The sequence below is a fragment of the Lissotriton vulgaris genome, chromosome 5 (genome assembly GCF_964263255.1).
Source record: "Lissotriton vulgaris chromosome 5, aLisVul1.2, whole genome shotgun sequence".
Classification (NCBI taxonomy): Eukaryota; Metazoa; Chordata; class Amphibia; order Caudata; family Salamandridae; genus Lissotriton; species Lissotriton vulgaris.
The window spans coordinates 1,206,639,045-1,206,661,129 of NC_141693.1; the positions used below are offsets into that span (position 1 = coordinate 1,206,639,045).

General features: G+C 46.2%; 1 protein-coding gene across 1 annotated transcript in view; it reads left to right on the forward strand.

The window, feature by feature from the left end:
* The window catches only part of ZRANB1 (zinc finger RANBP2-type containing 1), a 250,026-nt gene that overhangs the window by 94,452 nt on the left and 133,489 nt on the right, over positions 1-22,085 (forward strand). The window contains exons 5-6 of the mRNA XM_086923006.1: positions 8,286-8,357; positions 15,216-15,414. Coding sequence (XP_086779132.1) covers positions 8,286-8,357; positions 15,216-15,414 — 271 coding nt within the window. The remainder of the gene's footprint in view (positions 1-8,285; positions 8,358-15,215; positions 15,415-22,085) is intronic.

Sequence of the window (22,085 nt, forward strand, 5' to 3'; positions counted from 1 at the left end):
CTGAAACCTAAAAATACCCCTGTACCCCAGAACCCAAACCCAGCCCTTAAACCTAAAAATACCCCTGTACCCCAAAACCCAAACCCAGCCCTGAAACCTAAAAATACCCCTGTACCCCAAAACCCAAACCCACCCCTGAAACCTAAAAATACCCCTGTACCCCAAAACCCAAACCCAGCCTAAAACCTGAAAATACCCCTGTACCCCAGAACCCAAACCCAGCCCTGAAACCTAAAAATACCCCTGTACCCCAAAACCCAAACCCACCCCTGAAACCTAAAAATACCCCTGTACCCCAAAACCCAAACCCAGCCTAAAACCTGAAAATACCCCTGTACCCCAGAACCCAAACCCAGCCCTGAAACCTAAAAAATACCCCTGTACCCCAACACCCAAACCCAGCCCTGAAACCTAAAAATACCCCTGTGCCCCAAAACCCAAACCCAGCCCTAAAACCTGAAAATACCCCTGTACCCCAAAACCCAGCCCTGAAACCTAAAAATACCCCTGTACCCCAAAACCCAAACCCAGCCCTGAAACCTAAAAATACCCCTGACCCTAGCCCTAGCCCTAAAACCTAAAAATACCCCTGTACCCCAAAACCCAAACCCAGCCCTGAAACCTAAAAATACCCCTGTACCCCAAACCCAGCCCTTAAACCTAAAAATACCCCTGTAACCCAAACCCAGCCCTAAAACCTAAAAATACCCCAAAACCCAAACCCAGCCCTGAAACCTAAAAATACCCAAACACCCCAAAACATATACCTCAGTACCCCAAAACATATACTCCTATACTCATACTTATTTTTAAAAATTACTTAAATTAATATATTTAATTTATAATATAAAAAACATATATTAATATATTTATTTATTATTAATATTAAATTAATTAAATAATATTAAATAAAATTTAAAAAAATTATATACTTACCTATACTTACGTTGTAATAACATGCGTTGTAATAGCATCTGCTATGTAATGTCATGCGTTGTAAAGGCATGCGATGTAATGGATCCAGCGTTGTAAAAGTTGCGATGTAACGGTAGTTTCCCTCCTCATATAGGACAACATTTTACCATGCTTGTATTCCCGAGGATATTTTTTCAGCATGGGACTGAAATGCAGGTAAAGAAGGAAGAGAATGACCTTCATAATGTGATATTATTGTGAACTAAAATTACTGTTGTTTTTTCAATTGTTAAAGAGAGTCTTGAAATCTACTGAGAAATGATGTGCTAGTGGCTCATATATTAATAGTATCTGAAAGTCCAGACTTTTCGATGCTGTGTTTCCTTTTTATACCAATTATGAAAGGCGTAGCAGTCGCAAACAGTAACAATAAACAGTGACCAACAAGTGGTAGATCACTACAAGCATATTCGCCATTGCTAGTGTTTTTGAAAACACGTTCCTGCTCTAAAGAAAGAAATTTGGCTGGAGGGCTTTCTTAAAGTGCCAAAGGGGCTGCAATGAAATGCACAGTTTGAATAAAAAAAGAAACCCTATGTCAGTGCTGAGATTTAAACTCTATTTAAGTGCTGCCATTTCCTTTCAAAAGAATAGGGCTTATTGTGGCTTGGCGTAGATCAGAGGAAAACATTTTGAAAAATAACGTAAAAGAACAGAGCAATCAAAAATTCCAGTCGCGCTCTCTGGGCCTAATTTGTGGTCTATTTGCTGTGCATATGAACAAAACACTGCAAAATGGCACATTGGTGTGCTTTTCAATCCACTATCCTGGCCACAGTAGGAAACTTGAGAGGTGACCAGAATTCAGACCTCAACCTAGTGCTCTTTAGGTCTCGCCTCTCAATGCGCATTGAGCGGAGCGAGACTATAGGGGCTTAAACAGAGGTTTACCTAGACTGGCGATTTGATGCTGTGCCCGTGCGCTTTTAGGTCAATGCGCAAGCGCATTGACCTCAAATGCGCGTGCACAGCATCAAATCGCCAGCCATCTGTTCCCCAGCAGCTCTTCCCGCTCCGCCCCACAAGCTTCCCCCAGCGTGCGCTCTGCCTCAGCCGCACTCCTCCCACACCTTTGAAGTGAAGCTTAGCTTCACTTCAAAGGCCCCTGCTGCTTCACACTATTCATGGCCGCCAGGCCGTGTCTCTCCCTCATCGCCGCTCTCCCCGCTCCGCTCCCTGCTGCGGCCGTGCCTCATTTCTCCTCCCCCCTCCCCACAGCAATGCCCTCTGTCTTTTTTTTTTTTTTTTTTGCTTGTTTTTCTCTGTGCCCTCACCTCTCCAGCCCCTCCCTGCTCGCCGTGCTCCTTGCTTCCAGCCCAGGCCTATCTCATGCCTTCAAAACGTGACCGCATTGTACAGCCTGGCCGCCTTTTGGTCTCCTGGTTAACCTTCTCATTCCCTCTTTCTCCCACGCCACCTCCCTCTCTGTGTCTGCCTCCCACTCTCCGCTGCCGTTGTCTGTCCTTGTCCCTTCTTCTCCCTCCATCTTTATCTTTTCTTTCTCTGTCCCTCCGCTCTCCTTTTGAAGTCTGCTTTCTTCGTTTCACATTCTGAATCGTTTCACATTCTGAATCTCTCCCTTTCATCTTCGTTTCGCCCCTCGTTTATTTACATTTAAACATCAGCTGTGTGTTTGAACTTGCTGGTGTGGCCCCTTTATCTCCCTTTTTCGGTTCTTGCCGATCCTCTGCGGCATATCTTTTAGTGGCCTCTTTCGGTGCTTTTTTCCCTCCGTCTCTGTACCATCCCTCGCCCTTTCCAGCTTTCTACTACCCACTCTCCATTCACCCCTCGTGCCCCCGTCTTCGTCTAACTCCTCTGTTCCAAATGTCTTCGTCTTTTTACATTTTCCTCCTTTTAGGTCGCTTTCTTCCCCCTTTTCTTTGTCCTTCATTTGTCTCTTTTTTCCTACCATTCTCCCACGGTCTCTAAGTGAGTCTGTTTTTACTGAACCAATAACATTTATTTTTAGTCCATAAAACATTGTGGAGTTTTTTTATTTATTTAAATATATACCTGTTTCTTATATCCGCCCGCTTTGTTCTCTCCTAGTTTATCCCTTTAACTCTCACTCTGCCCCCGACCCCCCCCCCCCCCGTCCCGGAGCAGATGTGGTACTTCCATCTGCACGCATGTGCCAGTATTCACAAATTACCCTGTGTTTGTGTCTGGAAATAGAGGAGCAGAGTAGGGTGATTTCCTCCTCCCTGGGCTCCCTCAGCCCCACAGAGCCCACACCGCAGACACCTCACCTGGGCATGTCCTCCCAGGCTGCAGTGCGCCCACCCTCTCCTCTGGCACTTTCCTTCCTCTGCCTCCTGCCGGTCAGCATCCCTACCTCACTCGTTTTCGCCACCCCTCCGTCTCTCACACTTCCCTTTACCCTTTCGTCTGTCACTTTCTCTCCTCTTTTCTGTCACTTTATCTCCTCTCCTCCTCTGTCGCTTCTCACTATTTCTCCCCTATATGCTCTTGTCTGTCACTTTCTCTCCTCCTGTCTGTCGCCCCTCCCTCTGTCTTCCCTTCACCCTCTCGTCTGTCGCGTTCTCTCCTCCTGTTTGTCATCCCTCACACTCTCTCCCCTACATCCTCTCGTCCGGCAGGGATGCAAATACACTGACATTCAATAAATGTGCGGTGGTGCAACTTAAAATAATCCATACAACATGAAAACTTTAAAAGAATCTAAAATGTCCTGTACAAAGCACCTAGGAATAGGAGCCTAGGCAATAACAATGACTGTAGTGAAGAAGATTAGCAAAACACAGGATTTGGACACCCAATAAACGTCGACAGAGATTACAGGTCTTCAATGAGATGCAGATTTGTATATTGGTTGCAAAGAAAAAACACTTTTTTAGATTTCATGGACAAAGCTGTTCTGTGTTTAACAGGTTTTGTCATTTAAAAGGGAAGGAAAGGGCATGACCTGTGATGCTGAGCCTGGCGCTACTTTGGTACGCTATTCCCAAGAGACCAGGGACGGGTCAGAGCCAGCCATCTGGCCAGAGGCAGGCGTGAATCTTTCCACCTTATCCACCACTCTAGCGCCACCACTCTACCTGCCCACTCCACCCTCAAAATCCACCATCCAAGTACTACTACAGCCTCTGAATCCACCCTCCAACTACAAATCCACCCTCCAAAAACACCATCCGACTACACCCTCCAACTCCACCCTCCAACTCTAAACCATTGTTGTTTGTAATTTCAATACATGTAAGTCAAATAAATACAACCCATATTGCATTACAAATGCTATAGGTGTCACATTTGCAAAATTTAGAACTATTAGCGTTGTAATTAATAAAGCATTTAATTTCAGTATTTTTCACAACAAAACATTAAAATTAGATTGGTCATTTGCAATAGCAATAGCTCAAACTTTCTGAATGAGAAACCTATTGCATTGCATTTTAACTCCCTGTTAACTTCTGCTGATCTGATGCTCACTTTCACCACACTTCCTTCTCTAACTCCCTATTCTATTCTCTTCTCCTGTGCTGTTCTGCTGCTCTCTTCCACCCCACCTCCTTCTTTAACACCCTGTTCTCTTCTGCTGTGCTGATCTGTTCCTCTCTTCCAACAAACTCCTTCTCTAACTCCATCTTCTCTTCTCCTGTGCCGAACTGCTGCTCTCTTCCATCCTGCCTCCTTCTCTAACTCCATGTTCTCTTCTCTTCTCGTGTGCGGATCTGCTGCTCTCTTCCAACCCGCCTCCTTCTTTAACTCCCTGGTTTCTTTTCCCACGCTAATCTGCTGTTCTCTTGCACTCTCCTCTTTCTCGAACTCCTTGTTCTATTCTCTTGTGCTGATCTGCTGCTCTCTTCCACCCACCTACTTCTCTAACTCCATGTTCACTTCTTTTCTCCAGGGCTGATCTGCAGCTCTCTTCAACCCGCCTCCTTCTCTACCTCCCTGGTCTCTTCTCCCGTCCTGTTCTGCTGCTCTCTTCAACACCTGCTTCTTAAACTCCATGTTCTCTTCGCCTGTGCTAATCTGCAGCTCTCTTCCACCCACCTCCTTCTGTAACTCCCTGTTCTCTTCTGCTGTGCTGATCTGCTGCTCTCTTCCACCCACCTCCTTCTCTAACTCCCTGTTTCTTCTCCTGTGTTGATCTGCTGGTCTCTTCCACCCGCTTCCTTATTTAACTCCATGTTCTCTTAACCTGAGCTGATCTGCTGCTCTCAAACACCCCGCCTCCTTCTTTAACTCTGTTCTTTTCTCCTGCGCTAATCTGCTGTTCTCTTACAACCGCCTTCTTCTTGAACTCCGTTCTCTTCTCCTGTGCTGATCTGCTGCTCTCTTCCACCCACCTCCTTCTCTAACTCCCTGTTCTCTTCTTTTAGCCCTCTCCTGACCTGCTGCTCTCTTCCACCCCGCCTCCTTCTTTAACTCCCTGTTCTCTTATGCTGACCTGCTGCTCTCTTACACTCTTCCTCCTTCTCTAACTCACTGTTCTCTTCTCCTGTGCTAATCTGCTGCTCTCTTCCACCCCTCCTCCTTCTTTAACTCACTGTTCTCTTCTCCTGTGCTGATCTGCTGCTCACTTCCACCCACCTCCTTCTGTAACTCCCTGTTCTCTTCTGCTGTGATGATCTGCCCCTCTCTTCCACCCACCTCCTTCTTTAACTCCATATTCTCTTTTGCTGTGCTGATCTGATGCTCTCTTCCACCCACCTCCTTCTCAAATTCCCTTCTATTCTCCCGTACTAATCTACTGCTCTATTACACCGCCTCATTCTGTAACTCCCTGTTCTCTTCTCTTCTCCTGTGCCAATCTGCTGTTCTCTTCCACCCGCCTCCTTCTTTAACTCCCTGTTCTCTTCTCCTGTGCTGATCTGCTGTTCTTTCACCCGCCTCCTTCTCTAACTCCCTTTTCTCTTCTCCTGTGCTAAACTGCTGTTCTCTTTCACCCGCCTCCTTCTCTAACTCCCTTTTCTCTTCTCCTGTGCTAAACTGCTGCTCTCTTCCACCCCACCTCCTTCTTTAACTCTGTTCTTTTCTCCTGCGCTAATCTGCTGTTCTTACAACCGCCTCCTTCTTGAACTCCCTGTTCTCTTCTCCTGCGCTAATCTGCTGCTCTCTTCCACCTGCCTCCTTCTTTAACTCCCTGTTCTGTTCTACCATCCTGATCTGCTGCTCTCTTCCACCCACCCCCTTCTCCAAAACCCTGTTCTCTTCTCCCGTGCTGATCTGCTGTCCCCTTCCACCACCTACTTCTCTAACTCCCTGTTCTCTTCTCCTGTGCTGACCTACTGATCTCTTCAACACACATCCTTCTTTAACTCCCTGTTCTCTTAAAATGTGCTGATCTGCTGCTCTCTTCCACATACATCCTTCTGTAACCGCACACACATACATACATACAACCGCACACACATACATACATACAACCACACACACATACAACCACACACACACACACACACACACACACACACACACACACACACACACACACACCACACACATACAACACACACACACACAACACACACACACAACACACACATACAACACACACACACACATACAACACACACACATACAACACACACACATACAACACACACACATACAACACACACACATACAACACACACACATACAACACACACACATACAACACACACACATACAACACACACACATACAACACACACACATACAACCACACACATACAACCACACACATACAACCACACACATACAACCACACACATACAACCACACACATACAACCACACACATACAACCACACACATACAACCACGCACATACAACCACACACCACACACATACAACCACACACATACAACCACACACATACAACCACACACATACAACCACGCACATACAACCACACACATACAACCACACACATACAACCACACACATACAACCACACACATACAACCACACACATACAACCACACACATACAACCACACACATTCAAGCACCTCACTCTATCTATCGCCCTCACTCTAGCGATCTATCGCCCTCCCTCTAGCGATCTATCGCACAACAACAGGATCACTCAGGGGCACCACAGCATCACTCAGCGCCACCACAGTATCAATCTGTGCAAACATTCAACAACTGGTTCAAATATGTTCTCTCAATGTTTCAAGCTTAATTACAAATGTCACAAAAAATGTTGATATTTCCCTTCTGTTCTTATATTTTAGACACCATAAAATACACTGAACATAATCTTCACAAAAGTTAATTACAAAAGTTTGTTATTGCCATTATACATTACAATAACTTTTATTTAAGTATTAATATTTTTTTTAAACCATTGTTATTTGTAAAATCAATACTAAGTCACGTAAATACAAAACATGTTGCATTAAAAATGCTATGTGTCACATTGTCAAAAAATAAAAGTATAAGCATTGTAAATGACAAAGCTATTAATTTCACAATTTTCAAAAATAACACATAAATAACAAATGTGTCATGTACAAGCCAAATAACTCAAACTTTCCTAATGCGAGACCTATTGCATTGCAAATGCTTGTTTTTTTTGCAAGCTGTCCTTAATAGAACTTGCACAGGCAGCAGTGGTAGGACATAGACTAAGTATGAGGGTCAGTGGAGAAAGAACTGGGAGCAGAGGATTAGGAAACACATGCATGGACGTGGAGAGAGAGCAAAGAGTGTAGAAATAAGATTTGCCCCGAAGTTGGGTAAGAAACAGAGTCTGGCCCAGGATGAGATGATTAGGCTGATAGGGTTTGAAAACGGTGTCATTAACCAAATGATGAGAAGGGAGTGTATCGAACGAGGACAGTGGATTAGAGAAAGTAGTTTGAGGTGAATTGCAGTATGGAGGTGGGGTGAAGGACATTAGTTGAATCTAGGTAGGGGAGGATGTGGGTCACTAAAGGATGTTGGATGGAAGGGATACGTGCCTGGTACCTTGTCAAAATACAAGAATGCTAAGCATTGAGATAGCAGAATGGGATTGTGCAGCAAAAAAGTAGACTCCAGGCAGCAGCTGGTAATAGGATTTTTTACATTTGGGAGTCGAGGGGAAAGTGTGTGAAATTTTGTTAAGTTAGCTCATTATATTTAATCCAGATTTCAGTGTTCATAAGATTTGTGATTTTAGTACTCTGTAGTGTTAGTTCCTTTTGTAGAAATGCACTGGAGGTGTACACACTTGATGGTCCCTCTGATTCAGGATTCTGGGATCCCTTTTTCCCATTAAATATTCTCTTCTCAGTACCTTATTTTATGTTAGCTTGTACCTTCTCATAAATGTTTGTGTTCTCTAAGTGAGGTCTAATTCATTTGCAGATATTGAAGATTTGCCGCCAGCAGTCCAGGAAAAACTATTTGACGATGTATTGGATCGGGATGTACAGAAAGGTAAGTGATGGGTTTGGCACGTTTACGACAGCCATTCACAAAGTTTATACAGTGTGTATGGTTCCAGATAGTCACTGTCCATCCTCTTACCGAATCCCCAAAACATATAAATGGGCAAAAAAAGGCAAGCTTTGTTAACAATTATTTTTATAATGTTTCCGAACGCACATTGAAGAAAATAGAAATCTAAAGGCTAATTTAGGTGAATGGGATTTTGGCAACATATCCACTCTTCTCAAATCTCTCTAAATAAACATTTGTGGTCGCCACAAAGCAAGAGTAACCGGCAAACTGGATTGTCTTAGCTTGCCTCATCATATTTCTTCTAGACTGAAGTGTTACAATATACATGTGGATTCAAGAGTAGTATGGTTAAACAACTGACATGGTGGCCAGTAGAGATCTTCTCATCCTCTCCACAGGATATCTTGCTGCCTCTAGTAAAATTTTCAGTTTGCCTAAAACCCTTATCAAAATAGGTTAATCTTATTGTTTTTTCAGGTTTTGATGTACTTGTTATAGTTGTGTTCTCTTGATGCACTGAGCTAATTTTTCTTCAGCTGCTGGGCTGATCAAAAGTTTAACCTAAGCTTTTCTTCCAGCTGGGTATCCAGCTTGACTGACACATGCCTCTATTTACAAATTATCCTGAGTTTTTCTCTTTTAGCTAAAAAATTGTAACCTTTAGAGCAGTAAAGAGGACACTTGCATGTCAGTCAGTCAATCCACTTTATTTGATTACTTAAAATCATAAAAGTACAAAGACAAAACAGACATAAGCAATATTACAGATCTTTAAACATAACAGTTAAAATACATAGACAAGATTTCAATTGATTATAAAACACTATCACCTAATCAGACCCCTTTAACCTAAAAAAACAGTAGAACTCAAGCTATAACTTAAGATGAACTCATCCTCAGTTTTCTCTGATTCTTGATCCTCACTGCTGCTACCAAAAAAGATGCAATGTTAAAAATATCACCAGGGTAACACAAAGATTGTAGAAACGCTAGCGTTGGTTTAACCTCAGAAAAACCCTTCCTCTCAGGATAGGTAGCAAAAATCTCATGCGAATATTGGAAAGAAAAGTCACAAAACATCATAAAAAAAAATGTCCTGGGGCGAGAAATTGTCACATTGGCAAGATTTGCATCATCAGGATTACACCATCCCAGATAATCCCCCAATGTTAGATGAATCAAATTAAAACGAAGCCTAGTTAGGAGCCAACGATGATATAGCTTGTTAACAATTAACAAATAAGGTTCAATGTTAATGTTATTAACAAGTAATGGGCCCTAACTAAGGGTTTACATAGCTCCTGTTCTTCACACCCCAGCGACAGGAAGTTCTTAAAATTCTGTTTTATCCACAGCACGTCCTCCTTCCGAATCTTATCAGGTTCCTCTGATTTTTACAGACTTATCCAGTGCAATACAGTCTCGTAGAATCCTATGATTCAGGGTTAATTCGGGATTCAGCCAAGTTTTCAGCCAGCAAAGCAACGGGGCTGTACTCAAAATGTTGGTGACATAACCTAGCCCGAACTCCTGATGTATAGCATACGATGGAGTGGATTGTGGGACAGACAAAAGACTCCTTAAAAGTTTGTTTTCAGCTATCTGTATGCCAACCTGGTCTTTATAGCCCCATATAGAGGTTCCATAGGCCGCAATAGCCAAACACTTGGCCTTGTAAACCTGTAGGATAGCCTCTATCGGTCTGGCTCCCAGACGCTGTGCAAACGTTAAAAGGGATGAGGAAGCTAGTATAAGTGTGTTCTTTTTGACTTTTTGTTGTTGAACCCAGGAAGACCTGTCATCAAAAAGGACTCCCAAATAAGTGAAGGAAGACACTGAGGAAATCTTCACACCATGACAATAAAATGTCTTTCTAGGTCTATGACCTACTGTCATGGTATGTGCTTTCCATTATTCACAATCAAATCCAATGAGTGCATAAACACCCCGAAAGCATCTAAAAACCGCTGTACACCTACTGCAGTGCGGGCTAAAAAAACGCGTCGTCCGCTTAGAGGAGAACAGGGATTGGACACTCTCCCACTCGCGGAATATCCACCGCAGCCTCTACAAGCGATTTGTCTAGATCATTCACATAAAGGGTAAAAAGCAGGGGCTCCAAAATAATTCCCTGCCGGACGCCCCTGCCCGAGTTAAAAGATCTGGTGCAATCGCCATCCTGGGATATCTTAACAGATCCTGTGAGGTCTTCGTGAAGGTTAGTTCAAAAATAAACTAAACGGGGATCAAGTCCCTTTTCCAATAAAATATTCCAGAGCTTCGACCTATTGACCAGGTCAAACGCTCTGGATACATCCACAAAAGCCATTGTTAGACAACCCTCCTTGGCCAAAGTGTATTTGCCTAGTAACAAATCCAAATGTAAACACTGATCCATAGTACTCCTCCCACATCTAAAACCATATTTCATATTGGACAAAATCCCCCCTCTCATTTACCCATTCTGTGATTTTAGTTAAAATTACCTTTCCTACAATTTTCACAGCGGAGTCAATGAGGGATATCTGCCTGTAACACCAAGGGTCCCCTCGCTGCCCCTTTTTAGGTCTCTGAGAGGCATGGGCTTAAGCAGCGAAGCTGCTGGCCACGCCTCTTCGAGAGATATTGTTTGTAAAAAGGGTACTGTCAGCCACGCCCCTTTTCCATTGGGTAGTGTCAACGTTTAGGGTAAACGCTGGCCTCCCATTAGAAAAGAGGGGTTTTGGTTGCTACCCTGTCTGCTTTTCTCACTGCCCCTCCGGACAATGTAGCCGGTTTTGTGGCAGGCGTAAAAGAGTATTTTTATCTGCTTGTTTATTTAACAAGCAGATAAGAACATTCTTTCTTTCAGGCACGGAGAGCGGAGGCGCAGGGGGCACGGGGAGTGCAGCTCTACTCCCACCCACCCCATCCGGGCTCTCCCTCCCAGTATCTCGGCAGACACTGTAGCAGGGGAGAGTATCTCCCCCGCCCTCCCACCTTCAGCCTCATGGGTCAGTTTTTTTTTTTTACAAATAGTTTGTAGCCTGGCCCCACAATCCAGATCCATGTTCACGTATTCTGTTTCTCACATGCCCTTTGTTAATTTGTGCTTTACAATGCGATGAAAATCGACCAAACCCCGGTATGTTAATGTCTGCTAACACTTACTATTAAATCGCTTTGTTTTAGCTCCGTCTCATAAAATGTCCTCCACTTTAACGCAATGCAAAGGGAAAATCTCAGGATGGGGGAAAAGCATGTCTTTCAGAGACAGGTGAACACAAATGTCTCATTTAATTTAACACTCCGCTCAACATATCTCTAGCAAGAATGATTAAATACTCAATTCAAAAGCTGTAGTGAGTCATTCCTACCACATCTTTTGTTGCGGATTGAGTGGTGCTGTAGGCGTTGCGGTTTGTGTGGTGATGTAGGCGTTGCGGTTTGTGTGGTGATGTAGGCGTTGCGGTTTGTGTGGTGATGTAGGCGTTGCAGTTTGTGTGGTGATGTAGGCGTTGCAGTATGTGTGGTGATGTAGGCGTTGCGGGTTGAGTGGTGATGTAGGCGTTGCGGGTGGAGTGGTGACTTGGGCGATGCGGGTTGTGTGGTGCTGTAAGCGGTAAGGATTGAGTGGTGCTGTAGGCAATGCGGGTTGAGTGGTGCTGTAGGCGTTGCGGGTGGAGTGGTGCTGTAGGCGTTGCGGGTGGAGTGGTGCTGTAGGCGTTGCGGGTGGAGTGGTGCTGTAGGCGTTGCGGGTGGAGTGGTGCTGTAGGCGTTGCGGGTGGAGTGGTGCTGTAGGCGTTGCGGGTGGAGTGGTGCTGTAGGCGTTGCGGGTGGTGTGGTGGTGCTGTAGGCGTTGCGGGTGGTGTGGTGGTGCTGTAGGCGTTGCGGGTGGTGTGGTGGTGCTGTAGGCGTTGCGGGTGGTGTGGTGGTGCTGTAGGCGTTGCGGTGGTGTGGTGGTGCTGTAGGCTTTGCGGTGGTGCTGTAGGCGTTGCGGGGATTGAGTGGTGCTGTAGGCGTTGCGGGGATTGAGTGGTGCTGTAGGCGTTGCGGGGATTGAGTGGTGCTGTAGGCGTTGCGGGGATTGAGTGGTGCTGTAGGCGTTGCGGGGATTGAGTGGTGCTGTAGGCGTTGCGGGGATTGAGTGGTGCTGTAGGCGTTGCGGGGATTGAGTCGTGCTGTAGGCGTTGCGGGGATTGAGTCGTGCTGTAGGCGTTGCGGGGATTGAGTGGTGCTGTCGGCGTTGCGGGGATTGAGTGGTGCTGTCGGCGTTGCCGGGATTGCGGGTGGAGTGGTGCTGTAGGCGTTGCCGGGATTGCGGGTGGAGTGGTGCTGTAGGCGTTGCCGGGATTGCGGGTGGAGTGGTGCTGTAGGCGTTGCCGGGATTGCAGGTGGAGTGGTGCTGTAGGTGTTGCGGGGACCGAGTGGTGCTGTAGGTGTTGCGGGGACCGAGTGGTGCTGTAGGTGTTGCGGGGACCGAGTGGTGCTGTAGGTGTTGCGGGGACCGAGTGGTGCTGTAGGTGTTGCGGGGATTGAGTGGTGCTGTCGGCGTTGCGGGGATTGAGTGGTGCTGTCGGCGTTGCGGGGATTGAGTGGTGCTGTCGGCGTTGCCGGGATTGCGGGTGGAGTGGTGCTGTAGGCGTTGCCGGGATTGCGGGTGGAGTGGTGCTGTAGGCGTTGCCGGGATTGCGGGTGGAGTGGTGCTGTAGGCGTTGCCGGGATTGCGGGTGGAGTGGTGCTGTAGGCGTTGCCGGGATTGCAGGTGGAGTGGTGCTGTAGGTGTTGCGGGGATTGCAGGTGGAGTGGTGCTGTAGGTGTTGCGGGGACCGAGTGGTGCTGTAGGTGTTGCGGGGACCGAGTGGTGCTGTAGGTGTTGCGGGGACCGAGTGGTGCTGTAGGTGTTGCGGGGACCGAGTGGTGCTGTAGGTGTTGCGGGGACCGAGTGGTGCTGTAGGTGTTGCGGGGACCGAGTGGTGCTGTAGGCGTTGCGGGGATTGAGTGGTGCTGTAGGCTTTGCGGGGATTGAGTGGTGCTGTAGGCGTTGCGGGTGGAGTGGTGATGTAGGTGTCACCTACTAAACTGCTCCGGGGTCTATTGCCCATCTCCCTTGGGGTGCACAGGATTAACTGGACAAATTCACAAGAAATATTCCCCTTCAACCTGTCTGCCAGAAGCAACCGACCCTGCAACAGAAGTTAAACCCACTCTGTCAGTTCTGCTTACAGTTGGAAGCCTAGGATTGGGTAATGAAGTGGTCGGCGGGGGGGATTTAGGAGGTACGGGTTGGCACAATACATTCGATTGAGTTTCAATTGCACGACCATTAGTTATCAAAGAAGCTTCAATAGTATGGACATTAGGCACAACCTGAAATTCAAAGTTTGTCAGTCTTTCTTCAAGCGACCTAACCTATCGAAAATAGGTGAAAGAGCTGACTGGATTATGGCCCCCATTTTCACACAAAGAGCCACAAAAGTGTCCGAAGAGGCACCCAGCAGATCTACGTTCGCAGTGCCATTACTAGGTGTCAAAGGCTCAGGATCAGTGATTAAAGGAGGTGTCCTAGTCAGTGTCCCGCCATTCTTATTGGTCTTCTGCATTTTTGCGCTTTTTCGCCTTTGCTGCCCCCCACCTCTCTTCCTCTTAGTAGAGGTCTCCGGCCTGGTGACTGTAGGTTCCTCGGATTAGGCTTTGGGTTTAGGCACAAACCTAGTAGCTGCACGTGTTTTGGCACCAGCAGAAATACCCTCACTCGCCGGATCATCAGTAGGGGCAATATTTGGAACCTCCCCAATCGCTGATGGGTCCGAAGAGGCATGTGATCGTTGACTAACACCCTCTGATAAGCCACCAGATTCCGCGCCTGTGGCCACACAGCGGTCAGGCGTACGCGCCAAAAACAAACCACCCAATGATGATCGTTTGGATTGTTGGACATCAAGGTATGGTCGGCGCTCAGTCAAAGCGATCTCGTGTGCAAGGACGGAGCTGGCCTTGATTAAAAATAGGTTCAAAGCCCCTGCAACACGTAGGTGCAAGTCTAGTCTTTCCTTTGTGGATATTCATCTCAAACTGGAGACATTAAACAAAAATGCCCATAAAGTTAGTAACCCGGGGAGACTAAAAAGGGTGAATGTTAAACGCAGACCTGCCGGGCCGCTAAAGTATGCGAAGTTTAAGGGGGGGGGCCCGGCCCGGCCTCTTCCGGTCTCTAACTGGCCAACCCCTTGGCGGGAGCAGCGTGGCGCTAAATAGGCTGTGGCTGTGCGGCACAGGTGTGGGCGTGTCCTCTGGCTCCCTGGGACATGGAGTCTCACTAGAAAGCAGCATCCAAGACAGTGTCCTCTCTCCAACAAGCGCTGCATGTCTTTTTTATGTATTATTAAATAATGCATGCAATATAAATACAGCTCACGAGTGCTGTGCTAGGTAGAATAATGAAAACGTCCAGGTTGGTGAAGTTAAGTGAAGTAATCTGATGCAAAGTACAGTGAAGGCTGTCATTAAAGAGGAGTGTCTTTAGAACTTTCATGAAGGGGAATGACGTCTGATGTCCTGGGAAGCAAGATCAGTGTATAGCATCTATGTGGCTGATGCGGCTGCATTCTTTGGTTATGTGAACATGTAGAGGGTTGGGATAGGCTGTGGGAAATGTATTGTTTAATGGATGGAGTCTCCCACTTTGACCCTGATCTAATGTGTAAATGATGAGGTAGTGTGGATAAGTTACTGAAGTGACAGCTCTACTGTCACTGTAGCCTTGGACTAGCCTCTTTGAGATTACAGGTGGTGGTCTTGGTGCAGAGTTGGAGCTAGGAAGTAATTGTTGTGTGTATGTCCTTCCATTTCTAGAGTTGGAGGAGGAGTCCCCAATCATCAACTGGTCCCTGGAGCTGGGTACACGCTTGGACAGCAGACTTTATGCACTTTGGAATCGGACAGCAGGAGACTGCCTGCTCGATTCAGTTTTACAGGCTACGTGGGGCATTTACGACAAGGACTCGGTCCTGAGGAAAGCTCTCCATGACAGCCTACACGACTGCTCGCACTGGTGAGTATGGTGATATACACACAAGCAAATGTAGTTCTGCTAACATCGGCCTGTCCGGTGTCTGGGTGCAAGTGAATAATGTGTATATGCCCCCACTGGTAAGTGAGCAGTATAAATGCCATCTCTTACTGTAAATCTGGTTATATCTGCTAGAGGAGTGGTTCTTAACCTGTGTCCAGGTGACCCGGAGAGTCTGCGAAGCCTACTCGGGGGTGAGGGGGGGGGGGGGCAGGGCGCGGGCACAACTGCTTAGAAATTGCAATAATATTAACAGATAAGAAGTATATAAATAAAGAAGTAACATTGAAAAATGTAAGATGCCCTTTAAATGTTAAGGACTTTGCAATTGGAGGCTAAAAATTAAGTTTGTATTCTTATATCGATTTATGGGGACAGCATAAATGCATCAAACAAAACATAGTATGGACAATGAGGGGCCTCAATTTAATTTAGATAAGTGAACCTTATAGTTAAAATGTACTTTAAAAAAAAAACCCACACTAGTCCAACGACCCGTATGATGTGAGGTCAAAGATAACCTTTAAAAAGCTATCCTAGTGGTAGCTGTGGAAAGCTGCCTTCAGGCTTAATCTTGAAGGAATGTAAAGCAGCTTGTTTTACCAGAATATCACCTCCTGAATTAATCAAATGAAAGGAGAACCACACAGTAGTTATATAAAAAATATGTATTTAATAATATAATACTTTCTACTATCCTCTAGACGAGGATAGAATACAAAGCACACAATACGAGATCAATAGAACCGTTGTAAGTAGTACAATACACAGTGGGCTCGAGGGGGAGACCTAACCAAATAATAAAATAGTGGTATAACAACCACTACTTGCGTCATGACAAGGTCTGGAGCACGTAGAATCGCTGGGACCCCAAGGAATCACCCAAGATGAGGAGATGGGGGCCCCATGGTGGACGGGTGCAGTGTGCTAACACGACGCGGGCTCCGTACAATTCTATGGGGAAGTCGCGGATGCAGTTTTACAGTTTAAGTACCTTTCTAGGAGGACTTTGAGCAAACCCTTTGGAACTTGAGGTCGGAGAGCCACCCCACCTATTGATACTGTAGTACCAGTACTGGAGTGGTGTCGGAAACCACTGTCGTTCTTAGTGGAGGGCTGTGAAGAAGTCCTGCTGCTGTGAAGGTGAAAAGGGTCCGGTAGAATCCAAGCCTGGATTCTGGAAGGGAGGAACCTTAAGGGGGGACAGAGTCTGGGTGATTTCAGAGTGACCAGGGGCTTGGTAGACGAATGCCCACCGATGTCTGGTGCTTCAGGTGCATAGAAGGGATGCTGGAATCTGCAGCCACGGGGACAAGGAGACATTGATGACCAGGAGCCAGATGCAAGTTGTCCCTCGAAGGATGTTGAGTGCTGAGGGGTTGGTGTCCGGCTGGAGCACCAACAACCCTTGTCTAAAGCAACACACGCAGGCAGGATACGGTATGGGTCAGTAAGGTCACCAAGAAATGGGCAGTCAGGGCACTTCTGGAGCAACCAGGAAAGCCCAACAGAAATCAAGATGACCCTCTGGAGGACCCACTGGCCGAATGACCAGGAGTCGCGAGGGGACCTCTGGCAAGATTGCAAAATATCAGCCCACGGAGCACTCTGTGCGAGGAGGCTGATGTTCTTCTGTGCAAATACTGCTCAGGGTCATGACTACACTGAGTCCAATGCACAAGCTTGGGAATCTTCAACAGGCCTATGCAACTGCAAATGAACGCTGTGCACAGGGGTTCAGATTATGCAGTCCTAAAGAGGGATACTGGCCTCCAACTTGCTGAGAGGGCAGATCAACCTCCGGGACCTTTGTAACGCCCCTCCTGTGTTGCTGAAATCTTTGGAGTCCGCAGGAGCAGCAGACTGGTCAGTTGCTTTGAGGTGTCTGTAAATGCAGGGGAGTGACTCCTTCAACCCAAGGGAGATTATTCAGTTGTCCTTGGTGCACCACAGGTCCTGCAGGGAGCCTGGATGGAGCAAGGGCACAGACAGCTTTGGACGGAAATGGAGACTAAGTCAGGCCCAATCGAAGTCCAGCAAAGTCCAGTGTGTCTAGACAGTCAGTGGTTTCTTCTTGTAGAATCTTAACCACATAAAATCTAAAGTCTTACAGCCAGGTAAGCCTTTTTGTACCCACTGGAGAGGTTTGGACAGATTCAAGGGACCCTCCTAGGGGAGGGGCAGGACAGAGGGGAGGTTACTCCCATGTCCTTTGTCCAGTTTTGAGCCAGACCAGGAGCCAATGGCTCTGAAAAACTGGTATGAACTGGACTCAGCCAAGGGACACCAAATGTGCCCCAGGTACAGACTTTCATGCGTACTCAGTACACCCACCCAGCCCCAATACACTAAATCCTGTCTGGGACAGGATGCCTATTGTGTTGCCTTCCTCTGCTTGAGCTTGGCTCAGCAGCAGGAGGGCAGAATTGTGTCTCTGGTCGGCAGCATCCATTTTGTGCTGTCTGGGTCGAGAAGGCCGGCACCGGATAGACCACGAAGCTCTCTTCAGAAGCGTGGAATCATACCTCCGACACTGGTTACCGGTGTGGAGTTATGATTCCAAGGTGTTTGATACCAAATACGATATGTTTCTATTCAGCATGTTTTTGAGATAGTATTTACTGCGAGGTTATAATGCACCTCTACCTATATGTCCGGCTGAGTCACAGACAATCTGGGAGAATGGTCTCCGAAGGCTGCAGAGAGGCTCTGCTCATGCAGGGGCACCCTTTCACCTAAAACCCTGCACCCTGCCTTCAGGTTTCATAAGGCTTGCTATAGGGGTGAATTATCTGTTTTAAGTGTAGTGACCAATAGATGTAGTGAACCTATATCTAAAATAAGTGGTGCAAGCGGAAGCAGACCTTTAGTTCCATTTTGCATGGACTCTCATGGGTGGCATAATAAATGCTTCAGCCCATGGGAGGCCTCTGGGGTACCTTTGCCCCGGATACCATATACTAGGGACTTATAAGGGTACCCCAGTATCCAATCTGGAGTGTACCAAAGTACATACATGACAATTTAAAGGAGAAAGCAGATAGACTGGGGTCCTGATTAGCAGGATCCCAGTCAACTAGTCAAAAAATGTGCAACATCAAGCAAAAAGTGGGGGTAGCCATAAGAAGCAGATCCTACTTTCCTACATAAATTAAATACAATAATTAATAATTTGTGTACTAGTTTGATGAATGCTTGTTTTTTATCTTTTTTGCGTATTGTTTTACAGTTCAAATTATCCGAAATGTTTAGGCCGGGGGCTGGCAGCCAGTATGGGGGGTTTAGCAGATATCCATAATGGTTCACTGGGGGCCCCTGGGTTCCAGTAATGATTAGGTAGGGATCCACATAAGTCAAAAGATTAAATGACTGCGCTAGAGCATCCACAGATGTTCTTGGTATGGTTGTTTGTGCTGGAACATTTACAACTGCTGAAACTTTGTGAATGAGTCTTCAATTATACATGTGACAGTGCACTAATGCAAAGCACATGTGAGTGCCACATCAGACAACTGCTCCCAGTTATGAAAGTTGTATAAATGAGCATTGTTGCTTGCTGGAATGTGTGAATCTGTATTACCAAAGCTGCAAGGATGAATATGCACATCATAACTGCTGCGTGTATGGCCTCTCAAGATGGCGTATCGCACTTAGCAAAGCTCTGCATCAGAGGGCAACAGAATCTGCATTAATCCTGCTATCCTGGCACGCCTCCACAACAGCCATCTAGGGATGACGTGCACAATATACCCTGGCAGCCGCTGCCGCCTTACACGAAGAGGCAGCGCAGAATCTGTCTTTAGAGCACCTTCACTGGCCTTCCTCAATGCCCCACCAGCATGGTGCTCTTGGAGCCTGCATCGCTGACGGCCTGGCTGAAAGGAGTCATTGATGGCAGACATCTCTAATCCCCAGTGCCTGAGGCCCGACCACAATCCACATCAGGAAAGAACCAAAGACTTGCAGTTAGAGGGGGGCCCTCGAATTGGGTCTGAGGAGCAGGGCAGGAGGTTGCGCTACGAAGTCTACGGAGGCTCAAGACCAGCTGGATACCATTTTACAAGTGACCGAAACTCCAGGACGTTTGTCGAGACAAAAATCGAGGAGCTATTGTGGAACTTTCACTACTTCGTGATGATAAACGGAAACTACCCTCCAGTGTATCTGATATGGAGTGCAAACTGTTGGACGTCACACCCCAGCTGGAAGCCCAAGGGAAGTGATCCAGAGGCCTCACTGAACGTCAGAGTGGTGGGGTGCCTGGAAGGATCTGAAGACTATGACTCCATGATTACCTTCTTAGAGAATTTGATACTGTCCTTCACCTCAGGCCCAGATTTGTCTTCATATTTCGCCTTTGAACAAGCCCATTGCATTCCAGCACCCCATCCAAAACAGTGTATATTGCCTCATCCAGTTGTACCCAGACTCCTCCATTACAAAGATAGAGATGGTATCCTACAGGTGGCCTGAAGGGTGTGTCCACTAGAGGTACAGACTAGCAAGTTGTCATCTTTAATACTCACCGATATCCAGTAAAACTCAGTCATCCGCCTGGGACTAGATTAAACACCACGCAGAACCAGGCACCTCCTAACATGGACCGGGAGCAGTGTCAAAGAACAGACTATGGCGGGGTTGCTGACATCGAAGAAGTAAAGGCCTACCGAGCCCCTCAAGAGCACCCTCCCAGCAGGAGCTACAAGAGGGTCAGAAACTGGCTATTGCAATGGCCTTGTTCTCCACCTCTGCACGGATCCACCAATTTCCCCTCCCCTGTCTCTAGAATCCACAGCGGGCCTGCAAGTCACCCCACAAACACTGACTTACTCGGACATACATGTAATTAATGATGTCAGGGGATTAAGCCTGCTGTCCCCTGCAGAGATCCTCCTCCCAGACCGGGGGTGATGGGCCCATTGATCTGTGAACATCGCCCGCTTGTGCGCCTAACCTCACCAGCTGTTGCTAAAGACTTCCTTTAACTCTTCACAATAGGAGCGGAGCTCAGAAGTAGCCCAGATATGTCTCCAATAAAAGACCGGTCTCACTCCAGCCCTGTCTGAAATGTGCCAGAGTTCCATATCTAGCCTTAGAGGAAGCAAAGGGATGCATTTTGGAGGAATTCTTTTTTCCGCTATCACCAGTTTAGTCATATCCTTATGAGCCCAAAGCTCCACCCCATAAAAAACTGTTCCTAGCGCCTGCAGTTTGTATACTTGAATTCCTGGCGAGATTGGGGAATGTTGGAGCATTGTTGCAATTTGACCAACACCCACGTGATTTGGTATAGGTTAAGTCTACACCTTTACAACTTTCGATTTGACATGTTGCTGCTAGTCTAGCTGCTCTATAAGAGTCAGTCATAGGTATTCAAAGGTATGCATACATGCTTGGGGACCCTTTTATCTTAGGATTAGACCTCGTAGAGTGGCAGGGTTTTAGAACTATGCATTTGGTTTTTGCTGTGTTTTATTTTCAAGCCCCTTTGACTGCAAAAGTTCTGAAAACATTTTAAGATTGGTGATTTTGACAGTAGCAATGTGTCTTCGGCACACATTAAGGCATGAACCCTAAAGCCTGCCAATTGTGGGGCATTACAATGGTTCAAATTTGTGATCAGGCCATTGATGGAGAGTAAATGGAGTAGGGGCAAGAACATAACCCTGTCTTACCCCTCAGTTTTATATGGAATGGCACTGTCGGCTCCTCCAGTTGGCCACAACAGACTTGGGCATAGGTATGTTCATGGAGCTTCATTAAGATAGCTAATAGCTCATTTGCTATTTATACCAGAACCTGTCGGTGTGTACACCTGGTGGATCAGGTCGATTACAAAGCACAAGTCAATAAATACAACATAGAGCCCGCCACCTCCCAAAACCACAGGTTTCCCGAATATAAGTTGTTTGAAACTCCTTAGCACACGTTTATTAAATTATATTCAATCTTATACATGTGTTTTCACCATACAGTTCACATAAAATTAGATTCTCAATCCTTTTGTTCAGGTTTGTAGCTTTATTTTCAGGAGACGTCACAGCCAACACGTGTTTCGTCGGTTTGGGGAATGTAACCCCCGACTTTCTCAAGGCTGTTAAAAAAATAGGTAATGACGTTGTATTACTTTACTGCTATTCATAACAGTTTTCCAACAGTCTTTTTATCATTCTTTTGTGACTAATAAAGGTATAGTGGTGGTGTGAAAGTCAATTCGAACTCTTAGTGCATAGTTTAAAAAAACAAAGTATTTACATTTTGTGGGAATTGTTGAATCATTAACAATTAAAAAGTTATGAGCCCATTTAGTGAAATGGAGAGACCGGTGAGAGTGTGCTTAGCATTATTTCGGGGACAGCATGCAAGTTCTTTTAAAGTTCATTTGTGAATGGTATCTGTGTTTTTATAGTAAAGGTAGTGGGTTCATGCATATTTAAGAACCATGCACCTGGTACCTATTCTCCACTCTTTCCGTAGATCTGGATGGAAAAAATGTTGAGGGGTGGGTTATCAGAACCAGTTTGCCTCAGTTGACACTGTATTTTTTAACAGCCTTGAGAAAGTCGGGGGTTACATTCCCCAAACCGACGAGACACGTGTTGGCTGTGACGTCTCCTGAAAATAAAGCTACAAACCTGAACAAAAGGATTGAG